Genomic DNA, 12,616 nt, shown 5'->3' with positions numbered 1-12,616 from the left:
AGAATAGGTTATAGTCTGAATACTGTGTAAATTGCTTCACCATCTTAAAATAGTCAGGACAGTGAAAGAATTAGAAATCTCTGTCACTCAGGACAGTGCCTGAGCTGAGCAATTTTAATCTTTATATAGCTACAGTAAATTGCAGAAACAGGGCTCTGAAGAGCCATCCCAGCTTGCAGTTCTGCCATGACAATGCAACTCCAGACTCTTGGCAAACGATCCTTGGTTTCAGAAGACAATAGGTAGCAGCAGCTACTGGATACTGAAACTAATCCAGGCACTAAAACGTAGTAAAAAGAATCTGGACAGTTAACACCACTCATCTAAAAAGTAAGGGATGATGCGAGTGGATCTGAATGTGCTGGTTGGACTGATTTAATTTTCCCTATGCAGGTTAGCTCCACTACCACAAAGAGCCTGCTTCAAGACATGAAAGACTATTTAGAGCTGATACAGGTAATGAGCTAAATCCATTTTCAGTTACTACAGTAAGTACATCAATTGCTCTGAAAACATAAAACCAGGGAACAGCTTCTTTTATTTTACTGCACAGATACACTCCTGAGTTAAGTCTTAGAGGTGTATTCTCTCTGAAAAAGGAGAGCAGGCAGAAGGAACAGATCCGTGTCTGAAAGGTAGTTCTGGGTTTATTTGAGTGAGCTGACCGTGTTGGTGTCGCCCCAGGGGCAAAGAAGAGCCCCACACAGGAGCAGAGGGTGCTTGATTCAACTTCTAGAGATGCAGAGCCTCCTCCAACACGTGCACCCACCCCCTGCCAGAGAACTGCCACGACAGAAAATCATTCCCTGCCAAGAATCCCTGTCGCAGACCATGCACAAAGCATTCCCACTCACGGCAGTGACTGGCTTGGTTACAAACAAGGGCACATCACCTTCCCCAGACAGGACCACCTGGAGTAAACCTAGGGAAACACATACCCTTGCAAAACTTATATATATATATATATATATTTATATATATATATATATATATTTATATATATGTATCTATTATATATATAAGTTTTATTTGTGTATACATTGATATAAATAAGCACGCCCCCATACACACAAACACATCCCTGTAACACAAAGCACAGAACACACACACACATATACAGAAATATTTTAAATTATGCTGAACTGAAATCTAAGAATATAATTAAGAAATCATTAGCAGGTTTAAAAATTGAGTTAAAAAACTATTCAAAGTGTCTTTAATATTTATGTTCAAGTAAGGGCCAGAATGACCACAGATTAGTACTGATAAAAAGAGCTGGCATTAATTTCCCATATTATGCCAGAACTTGTGAGTTATTCATTGTCAAACTCATTGTCATTTCGCCATCAATGTACCTCCTCAACTAGAAAGGTTTTTTTAGGAAACAGTGATTTCTCTAGTCTTGGGTTACAAGCAATATTGTTTAGGCACCCTCAGTCATAAACTAATCCTAAAACCACACACACCTTAGAGTATCAGGAGAGAACTAGCAGGACTCAGACATCCACACCCACAGTATTCAGTGGCACAAACAGTAAAAAAAGGCAGTACTGGAGATGGAGGATGGAAAGGTGACACAGTGGTGGCCTTTAGAACAGCAACATTTACCTAGAGTGACACTCCAGTACACCACAGATGCTCCATATTCAGGACATATGGAACCATGGTGACATTTCAGAAATGACTGTGGGTGCAGGTTGGGATTCAGTGGCAGCTAAAGCTATTCTTTACTTGTGCTCCAGGGTGGTAACAAACACTTCTAATAACACTGCAAGGATCATTTGGGATATTTAGTATGGCTAAAAACCCTGGTACCAGTGTCTTATATCAGAACCCACTTTATTAGAATGTAAATGTAGTGTACAAGCACCAAATCATTTTAGCTTAACTGTTTAATGAGCATTCAATATAAAAATGACTAGTTATTTTAAAGAGATCTTGAAAAGATTTTTGCTTTCTTATTTTTTTTTCCTTTTGTTAAGATTATTCCCTATTTTCATTCTGATAGAAGACTCTGAAGTTTACTGGTACCCTGGTGTGTGTAACCGTGAGTCAGCACACAGGCACACGCACACACACAACATACACCTCACTGCTACATCAACAGCCTCTTCAACAGAGAGCCCCAGCCCTGCACAGGGACCTGGACAGCAGAGAGATTCTCTTTGTGCATTTTGGTGTCACCATCACCACTCCAGTTCCACATTTATGGCAAATCAAGATGGTCTTGAATGTAAGAACGACCCATCCCTCACCCTCTCTAAATAAAGCCATGATTAAGTCTTGAAATTTCTTTGTTTTTCTGCTGTTCAGCTGAGCAAATCCAGGCAGATGTGCAGACTGCAAAGCCGACTTCCAGTCTCTTCCGAGCCCTCACCAGTGCAGGGTGATCACACGGAGACGACAACGTCGAGATAGAGTCTGTCGTAGGACTCGCGGAAGCACAGGATGAGGAGCAGGCTGAGCAGACACGACCCTGGCAGGCACCAGTTGAACCAGGAAAACTCTGTAAAGCAGAACAGAGACCCAGCCTCAGTTATCAAACATGTTCTGTGTTTAAAGTGACCAAAACTTGGACTGATGGCAGGTTTGAAGGAAATCTCTGTGCTCTGACAAAATCCTGACAGCTCCCAACCGATCGATCAATCGATGGTGAGCCTTCTCCATGGACATCTTAAGTTATATATATTTATAACCACTGCCTCCAGCTAATGTAAATCCTCCTTATTCAACCTGCCAAAGAAGAGAACGGGGGGAAAAAAAAATCTATCATTGCTAATGGAGAATAAACCACTTCCAAAGACTGTGCTCGTTAGTCCCTTGATTTCTATGGATTGAGAACTAAAATTAAAAGCATAGGAAGAAACTGGGTTTGATTTTGAATCAAACCTGCTACATTGTATAAGGAGGGAAAACCAATTCCTGAGAAGAAAGTTGTGCATAATAGGATCAATTAAATTTAAAAGTCATAGCAAAAAACAGGTCCTTGGAAGCCTCTTTTCAGCTGTTGGACATAACATACTGCTCTTAAAAGTCTGTGTTCTGTACTCAAGAAATCCTATCATCTGATATTTGACTAATAATTAGCAGTTTGATTCACATTTTTTTTCAAACAAGTACAACACGAATTTTTTTCTACATGTGTCAATTTACTAAAGAAGCATTCACTTAACTGGATAGTGTTTTACTATTTTTTTTTCAAATTTTCCATTATTATTATTACTATTATTATTTAATTTTACAGAATCTAAACTTTCCCTCCAGGTCTGAGTTAATCAAAATCAAGACTTCATCAGTGCCACTTTCTTAAATCTGCAATTTATATTGCTGAAAAAAAAAGCATGATTTATTTTAAACAAGGTGAAGGACAACAATCAGAAAGCTTGAAAAATCAACCTTCCAAAACCAGTAACTTTTAGCAACCTTCTCCCTGATCCACCAAAACCCTTATGAATTTGTTTAGGCAGAATTATTATTAAAACCATAGTAAAAATTTCCTAGGCTTGGAGAAGACTTATGTGATGCCAGAAGTCAACAGGCAAATCCTTTGCTATTATTTTCCTTACCACATTCCTCCTTAATTGGATTAAACCCATTTTAACTCAAATATCCTAAAAGATGAAATTTAACTTGGGAATACTTCATGTCTTTTTTGATCTAGAATTTGTGACAGCACTGGCGATGCAGAGAACGCATCAATCGTGTGAAGCCAAAGGTCAGTTTCCTTTTGTTTTTCCCTTGGATATCCCTGCAGAAAAGGCAAAGGAAACCTCATCCAGAGGCTGCAGCTTTGGGGCACAGCACTAGCAGCAAGCTTTAGGAAGATTTACATCCCCACTCTGCTAGCTGAACCAAAATCTTCAGTGCACTGGAAATCTTCCATGGTTTGGGTCCTTCACAGCATTCGCAGTATCAGTGCAAGGAGAAAAAGAGAAATTGGAATGAAAACTACTGAAAGATTATTTGGCCTAAAAGGAAAGACCAAGGGAACAAGATGAATTTGACTGAGTTCTGATTTATCTGTAAGCTTCTTAAATGCCATTACAGGATGTATTTGAATCAAATGAAAGCAAATTATTAAGATCATTATCTACCTTCTAATGGATTTTTTTAATCAGAGGAGCCAATAGCACCCCTGGCACTGATCCCCCCCCCCCCCCCCCCCCCCCCGGTGACCACACACTCTCTCATACTTTCTATCAAAGAATGGATTTTCTTAAGCACAAATTACTTTATTTTCTTTCATTTTGAAGAAATAGGTAAAATATTTTAAATGTATGGGTATACCAGTTTCAGGTTTATTCTAACCTGCATTTACTGGTATCTCATAGGGAAAGAAATATGAAAGACAAAAAATGCTCTTGAATTTATTTCTGAGGGAATGAGTCCACTCTATTGTAATTCTTTCATCAGAAGTGAGACACCATATCCCCATCCTCATTTTTTATGTAATGCCAAACACTGAAAAAATTCTCTGAACATTCTGTGTCATTTTTCCAGCTGAGGTACAGATGTCAGAAACAACAGTACGTGTGAACAGAGTTCACACCAATTAATATCAAAAGTATACTTTAAAATGTAAAGACTAGCTCTCACACCACCCAAGGCTAGTCCAGATGGCATTCAGATTTTACAATGATACAGTTCAGCATCAGTATAAAAAAAATTAAATAATTTCTCTCCGTTTGTGTTCACAGACCACAATTTGGAACAAGGTTGTCATTCTGCTTGCAATTTCCTAGCAGAAAGACAAACCATGTTTGAAAATTTGTCCCAGGTTGAAACCTTGATAATTTATAGCAGAACTCAATCTGAAATTTGTCACTCTCCCCTTAAGTTATAAAATACAACATCTTAAGAAGTAATAATATGTAAAAGCTCACATTTTCTAATGGTTTACAAATATTACACCATGAAGTAAATGTTTACCATAATGACAAAATACAAAGAAAAAATCTGCATCTTTGAAAACCATTAATAAAGACCATTTCCCTTTGAAAGCAAGCTGGGTTCTTATTTTACAGCTTAGAGTAATAATATGTATTACAGTCTACTAAACAGCAAGTTTTAAGTTATGATTATGAGTTAGAAGGAAGCAAATAATACTTGAGAGACGAGAAGGTCTGAATAAATTGACAAAAACATGAAGTGAAATCCTGTAGAGCTGGATTAGGCCACCCAAAGGAATGCCTGTTCTGTCTTTGGGCAGTGGCACCTCTGACCCACTGAACAGAACTGGCTTTATATGGGGCATTTCTGCTCTGCCCCTCCTGGGCAACACAGTTCTACCCAAGAGCATGAGATTGGGTGAGCTTTACTGTGGTGCTCAACACCCATAGGTACAAACATTATCAATGGTCACATTACCCAGGCCTTTATAAAATATGATGACAGTGTGTATCTTGGCGGTTTCTGGTTACAGCAAATTCAAGTAGAATTATCTTGCATCTAAGAAATTTCATTTTTATAAGCATGTATATAGAAAAGAATAATTAAAATTCTCCTTCCTTGCTGCCCTTGCTTGGATTCAAACATTTGGTTATTAACAGAAACTGTACGTGCAAATTCCTCCTTTTACTGACAAAGGTACGTCCTTAAGGAGTATTAAATTTTTCAAGTGGCTTATGTTACTTACCTGTATGGTAAAATGTGAGGAAAAACAAAAGCACTCCCATGAACACATTACTCAAAAAGGTGACAACTCCACAGCTTATTCCTTCTGGAACAGGGTAGACTGTCTCCACAAAGAGCTCAAAGAATATTGGTACGCTGCTGTTGAGGAATATACCCAGCAAAATGCAGGATGTGTACAGTGTAGCTATGACAGAAACAAAAATAGTTATTAATTTCATGCTGGTGTTTTCCCCTCCTATTCAGAACTGCCAAGAATACTAATATTTGAATAACCAAAAAATGCATAATCTTATTTTTATCCTCTGTGTATCAAAAAGAACATAACATCCCACTAGCTTTAGGAAGAATGCATGTATTGATGTGTGAAAAAAAAATCAGAAATACTGATTGATTTATTTATCTATTTATTTAAACAGAATCCATGAAGATACATTCAGTGATTTGGACTTCGCTTGTAAGTAAAACAAACAACAAAATTATGAATGCAAAGCCTCACCTACATTTTAATTTGCCTCTGAAACAAACATAAAATATTGTCCTACGCACAATTAGGACAGGGAACAATTAATGCACCAAATTGGAAATGGACATGGATTAACCTTTTGACTTATCTCTAAAGGTCAAAACTAATTTTGTTTCCATTTTACAAATAAATACTAATGATCTACCAGCTATCAAGACATTAGTATTCAGCACAGCCTGAGCTGCAACATGTTGAATCCCTTCTGGCTTCAAAAGGAAATGAAGGGCACCCAGCTCCTGACAGGAACGGGACAGATTTGATAATGCAGATTATTTGCTGCTGTACAACAAATTGTTTTTCTTGGACAAACCAACAGAAAAATGTGACATTTCTTCAGCAACCTCAGCTGTTTTGTTCTACCATTTCTGCCAAATACTTCACCATACTTAATACAGAACTTAATATACTTATATTATCACTTAATAAATTTATTATAGCTATTTCTGGACAAAAAAAAAACCCTCAAACCACAAAATTTCACAAAAATTTAGTATCTATTTAGAAATTGAAGTAAGGTTTTTTCTTAGTGCTGTCTTGGACAGAGATTTCCTGACTTGCAACCTCAATAACCCGAGGTTACTGACCAAGTAAAAAGAAGGAAATTATCAGAAGGCTTTAAATAATCAGAAAACTCTGGAATAATTTTTGAGGCTCCCACCAAAATACTAAGAAAACCTAAAGAAAAAAAATTCAGATACAAAAGTGTTATGAAGTCAGAGGTAAATTATTTATAGTGTCTTTTCTCTGCAGTGAAAAGATTCTATGGTACAAAATCCTTAGAATTTTTTTTCATATGATTATATATATGTGTACATATTTCAGTTTAATTTACACTCTTTTGTCTTAGAAAGGGGAGAACAGAAACAGCTCTGCTTCATCTTTTGTTAAGCACTGCTCAAGCATTCAGCTTTTTAAAATATAAAAAATCAGGGAAAAGAAATAAAGGTATTAAGAAGCAGAAAGTGCTATTTATTACATCCTCTATTTCATGTGGTTTGCTTCCAAAGCACAAGGGCATTTATTTTTCAACAGAGGACTTGTCTGGACAGGAGAAAGGAGGGAGAGCTGGCCCCACTTTTTTGAATATACCACAGTACTCTGAGCTGTTAAGAAAAACAAACAAACACATGCAAAACCAAACAAAACCAACCCCCTCAAAAAAACCATGGTAGCTTTTCCTACTCTTGAATTCTCCTGTCATAAACTGCAGAATAAATCAAATAAATAGATGCAAGATATGTCCAGGAGTTGTCAAAGAAGAAAGAAAAAATCCCATACAGAATTAGGATGTTCTTCCCAATGCACTCCTCTAGCTTACACTGAAGACCTGATTCCCTAGTTAGAAGGTCCATAGATTTTTGCTGCAAGTCCTCACCAGTATTTAAAGTTTCATGAGCCACGCTTTGAACTCCGATTTACTTCAAACACTGCTGTATATTGATCTAAATCTCTCTAACTGCTGTTGGGTGTAGCCAGAATATCCAATCACACTCAGTGGTTTGAAATTTTTGTATTGGCTTGAGAGACTAACACAGAAATAGAAGAATCTCTTAAGACAAATTAACATTTGCCCCTTATTACTACACTCTGTTGAAGATGTCTATAGATAGACTTGTAATTTCTAAAGAACATTTTCAGAATCTCCCCCAAAGAAGAGAAGGTGGCACCCCGCTGTAATTCTGTATCAGAAACTCAAACAGTGGAAATAGTTAATTACTCAAACTCAAACAGTGGAAATAGTTGAGAAGCTGCTAAAAGCTACAACAGCACCATGGAAAGTGGAGCAGTGAAGAGAGTGTCAGAAGCAACACCTCTGCAAGAAGGCTGAAACATCTTCCAGAAGGAGCAACAGCCAGGAAAGGGAAATCATGCCTCTGAACAGAGACAATGTCTAGACATATAATTTCCAGAAACATAGAGTCACTTGAGATGAAAGCAAAAATTAGCACCCATTTAAAGACAGTAGGTGCCAAGGTTTCCATACAATGAGAAAAAGCTTTCAAACTAGATTTGCTAGTTTAAAATATGCCAGTTGAATTACATCATTGCTCAGCACTCACTGCAGGGTACTAAGATGATCAGACCACAGGTGAACAAGGGCAGTAACTCTGTACCTCAGAAACAACACCCTCAAAGTTCTTGTCTCGACACTCACAGGAACACACCCACTGGCACACTTCTCACACTTCTCACACTGAGAGGAGCAGAGCAGCTTTAGCATCACCCTTTGGCTGCCCCAAGTATTGCCTGCCTTGTGTGTGCACACCAAGAACTGCCAGCTGAACACAACTCAGCACCTCAGCTGAGACCACAGGTAGTACTGATAAAGCAAGGTCTGTGTAGAGATAACATCTTTGGAATTAATAAGCAGAAATGTCACAGCAAAAGGACAGACTGAATATAGCATCCAGTAGATGCCAATTTAAGCTCTAGCATCTAATGGAAATGATGGCTTTTAATTGGGAAACCACAAAAAGAAGCTCTGAAAATGAGGAAGATGTGCATATCTGAAAGCCTTCTTTAAAAGGCACATTTAAAAATGCTTTTTATCTCATGCATCTGTAAATCAGCCAGGATTATCCTGAATGCTATACAAATAAGCTTATTTCAGTAATTTAGCAACTGAGCCACAAATCCAACTGGTCAACTACACAGCAACTCAAAGATAAGATACACAGTTTTAGAAAAATAAGTCCCGGAAACAAGTAAAATCGGAGTTCAGAAGTGGTTTTTGTTTTTTATTTCACACACTAAAGAGCATATCTCATATTCCAGCTCATGGGTGACAGGACAGCAGGGAGATATTAACAGGGACCATTTGCCTTCCCTCACAGAGACCTTGTGCTGAACAAACACAAACAATTACCACAATTTTATACTGCAGAAGAACAGCTGCTCAAGTTACAGCAAATGTTCTTTCAATTAAGACAATCTTAATGACAGTCCTTGGAAATGAATATAAGTATCTGAAAGCACTGAGAAAAGGAAAAAAAAAAAAAAAAAGAGATGATTCACCAAGAAGCTAACATTATGTCCTAAAGAATAACAAGTAACTTGGATACATTGGAGAAGTGTGTCATGCTACTACTATAAAAAAACCAAACTTTTTCTTAGGAAAAGGAATTAATTAATTGCCTATGAAGTTATGTGCAAAGTTGTGTATCCAAGACAATGGCAGCTATGGACATCAACGATGGAACTGGGCTAGGTTTCTTAAACATGATATTAATTGAAATAGTTTAAAAGATGTTTGTGTGCATTAAGCAGCTATTTCTCAGGTTGACCACTGCAAAAAGATCAGCAAAGGCAAAATCCCATCCAAAGCACAGCTGTTTCAGAGAACTGGCAGGAGCTGCTGCAGCAGGAGGCTCAAGCCATGTTTCATCATGTCATTTTCATGCTTGAGGTATGAGGTAACCCTTGCTATTCCCTCAGCACTCATTCTGCTGGCTGGGAAGGAAGCAAGGAATAAAATGTGCCTTGATAAAAACACTAGAGATGTTACCACTTAGATGACTTGGGACTGATGGTGATACAGTGGCTTAGCAGAAAGAGGAGGAAAAGTGGCAAGATGGAAAGTTTCTGACTGGCTTATCTCCTACAGGCCTTGAGCTACTGGATGGCAAATACATGCCCATATCCCAGAAAAAGACTTTCTCTTCTCCCAGCCACAAGCTGTGGCAAAAGCTTTCTACCAATTTAAAAAAAAAAGGTGTGGGGGGGGGGAATTAGGAATTCAAACAGGGAAGTGATTTAAATGACAGCCTTCATTTGGTGTCCTCAGATGAGCTTGCAATGCAGCAGAAGGAGACTCAGCTATCTCTGACATACAAACAATTTCCTAGAATTTTCCAGGATGTTCTGCAACATGTTTAGCAATTTACTCTTAAATTATACCATCACTAAATGTATAACTACAGAGCCTGATCCAAACCCAAATGAAATTGATGGAAGGACCTCAACTGATGTGACTAGTTCTTATCAACCATTGGCACGTGTATGTTGGCTGATTTTTAACAAAGAATATGAAATATTACAATTTCTTAAAAAAAATAGTTTTCAGACAAATTTACACAAGAAATGCTGTCTCAAGTGCAAGCAAGTGGCACAGTATCTCCTTCCAAAGTCCTCTGCCAGAATCTCTTGAACTCTGTGCATTTTGTGACAATTCTCTTCTGAGACACACTCAGCCAAAACTCACACAAATTTATAGATAAACAGGAGAGTAAATACAGTGGAATATATTCTCTTGGAAGCAGCACACAATTTATAGCAAAACCTATGGAGATCTAGGGCACTTTGTCAGTGCCCATTATAACTGTATTCCAAACATCAAAGTGAACGGATAATGCCTCATGTGGATGCAGGCTTTGTTGACTTCAGTGCTTCAGTATCCCCATGACCAATCTGAACAATTCAAGTTAGTTCCTGCCAAAATCTAAAGTCCATTAAAGTAGAATGAAACCTCCCTATAATCTAACTCTTGCTACAGGCCATGGTAAGAAAAGTCATGGAAGAAGTAACCCTTAATTTTTCAATGAGAAATGTGACTCCCTTAAGGTAAGACAGTAAATTTTACTGTAATTCACTTATGGGAATGAAAAAACACAATAGAAGAAAGATGTCTCTGTAGTGCACATTTATAACATCAATATGTTTCATTGCCTGGATTTCCGTTCCAGCACACACTGATCAAATTGCTATCTCATGATATAGTTTTGAAAGCAACCAAAAATCTGATCAAATCTTATTTGTTCTACATTCTTCTCATGAGAAAAGCAAGTAGAACTTGCTTTGAAAGCAGAGCATTTGGTTTGGAGAACTAAGAAGTGAAAAAATTACTGAGTAAGCCTCATGAAATGAAAGAGGAGAGGGCTGGAAATTACACAATATTTGAGGTTTGCTACTGATGGATATTTAAAGTGCCTAGATTCATAGATATTCATCCCTGAAATGCTCTTCCCAAATTTCAAGCACTATACTATTAAACACTGTTTTTAAAAAGAAAATAACCCCCTAAATTAGTTCTTCTTTAAGCACTCTTCTATTTGTGAAGTTAAAGAAGCTGTCAGCAAAACAAAGGTCATTATTCCCATCTAATGAGTGAGAAAAGCACAGCAGGATTTGGGGTAATGATTTGCCCAAAGCCCTAAGCAGGTTAATGTTTTAGGCCACTGTTTTATGCTCTGGGTTCCCCTGCCTTACACTTATCAAGCACATCTTGCATATAGTCAAGAAATTAAACTGAAATAATAAACCAATCAGTATTATATTATTAACACTTTCTTTTTCTGTGCTTTGTAGATGAGGACAGAGAGACAGATGTGTTTACAATGTTCAATCTGTTGAACCTGAAAATAAAAGTGTGGGCTGCTTAACCTAAATATAGTCATCAGCTTATGGAGTTGCCACTGTATTCAGTGTCTGCCATGCAGCACTAGAAAAGATTTTGTAAAGCAAACTTCTGCTGAATGTGCTCATAAATATTAGAATATTCTTGATATGCTACACTGAAAACATTCAATCTGAGCTGCAAGCAACTAGTGTTGCATATCAATTTTTGGAAAATGCCAGTATTTGTATCCAGAGATCCTACCAGCAATACAAAGCGGCAAGATACTGAAACTGGCAATACAATACCTTACGCAATTATTTTGGGTCAAAGTATCCCATTGTACATAAATTCACATAATGAAGTTCAGTACAAAGCAAACTAACAATGAACTTGGCAAAGAGAAACAGATCAGCAGCTGCACTGAGAATTCAATGGACAAAACTATTTTAATGCTCGATGTGTACATAAAATTGTCTTTGAAACTGAAATGCAAATAATATACATTAAAATTAAAACTTCTTAAAATAAAATTCAGGCTTGCTTAAAATCTAAATGAATTCCAGAATCAAGGTTTTTTGAGAGCTGTGATTAGCTGATGAGAGGTGTTTTAGACAGATGATATAGTAGCTGGCACTGTATCATTGTTGCCTTGCTTTCTTTTTTCCCCACACTGGCTATTATAGTTCATATATACAACCCTGAATACACTTTTTATAAAGTCTTTTGGAGTTACATTAAGAAGTCAGCAAATGACACAAAACTTGTCTTCCTCCATGGGAGGAGGAAAAATAGAGCATATTATGCAAATACACAGCAATGCAGGCATTACTCAACACAAACAATCCTAAACATTATAATTTAAAACCACAAATGTAGTCATTGATTTTTAATAACTGCATTAAAGGTCTCCAGTCTAAATAATTACATTTTGTAGGAAGTATCTTTAAATGATGTTGTGCCTATTTAAAAGGAATCAGGAGACTATTATACAAACAAGGTGAGGAAAATATATTTTGCTGTGACCATTTTTTCAAATACCTTCCCTCCCTCAATATTTAAACCAGACATTACTAAAACTGCTACAAAGAACACCAATTAAAAGAGGGGTTTGGTTTGCTTGTATT

General features: G+C 37.2%; 1 protein-coding gene across 1 annotated transcript in view; it reads right to left on the bottom strand.

The window, feature by feature from the left end:
* Window positions 1-519: 519 nt before the first annotated feature.
* SLC49A4 (solute carrier family 49 member 4) overlaps window positions 520-12,616 on the bottom strand; it is a 65,550-nt gene continuing 53,453 nt past the window's right edge. The window contains exons 8-9 of the mRNA XM_053981749.1: window positions 5,636-5,818; window positions 520-2,506 (exon numbers count right to left, since the gene is read on the bottom strand). Coding sequence (XP_053837724.1) covers window positions 2,391-2,506; window positions 5,636-5,818 — 299 coding nt within the window. The 3' untranslated portion in view covers window positions 520-2,390. The remainder of the gene's footprint in view (window positions 2,507-5,635; window positions 5,819-12,616) is intronic.

The sequence above is a fragment of the Vidua macroura genome, chromosome 7 (assembly GCF_024509145.1).
Source record: "Vidua macroura isolate BioBank_ID:100142 chromosome 7, ASM2450914v1, whole genome shotgun sequence".
NCBI classification, from domain to species: Eukaryota; Metazoa; Chordata; class Aves; order Passeriformes; family Viduidae; genus Vidua; species Vidua macroura.
Note: the sequence above shows the minus strand (reverse complement) of the source record. Positions and strands in the feature narration are given on the sequence as shown.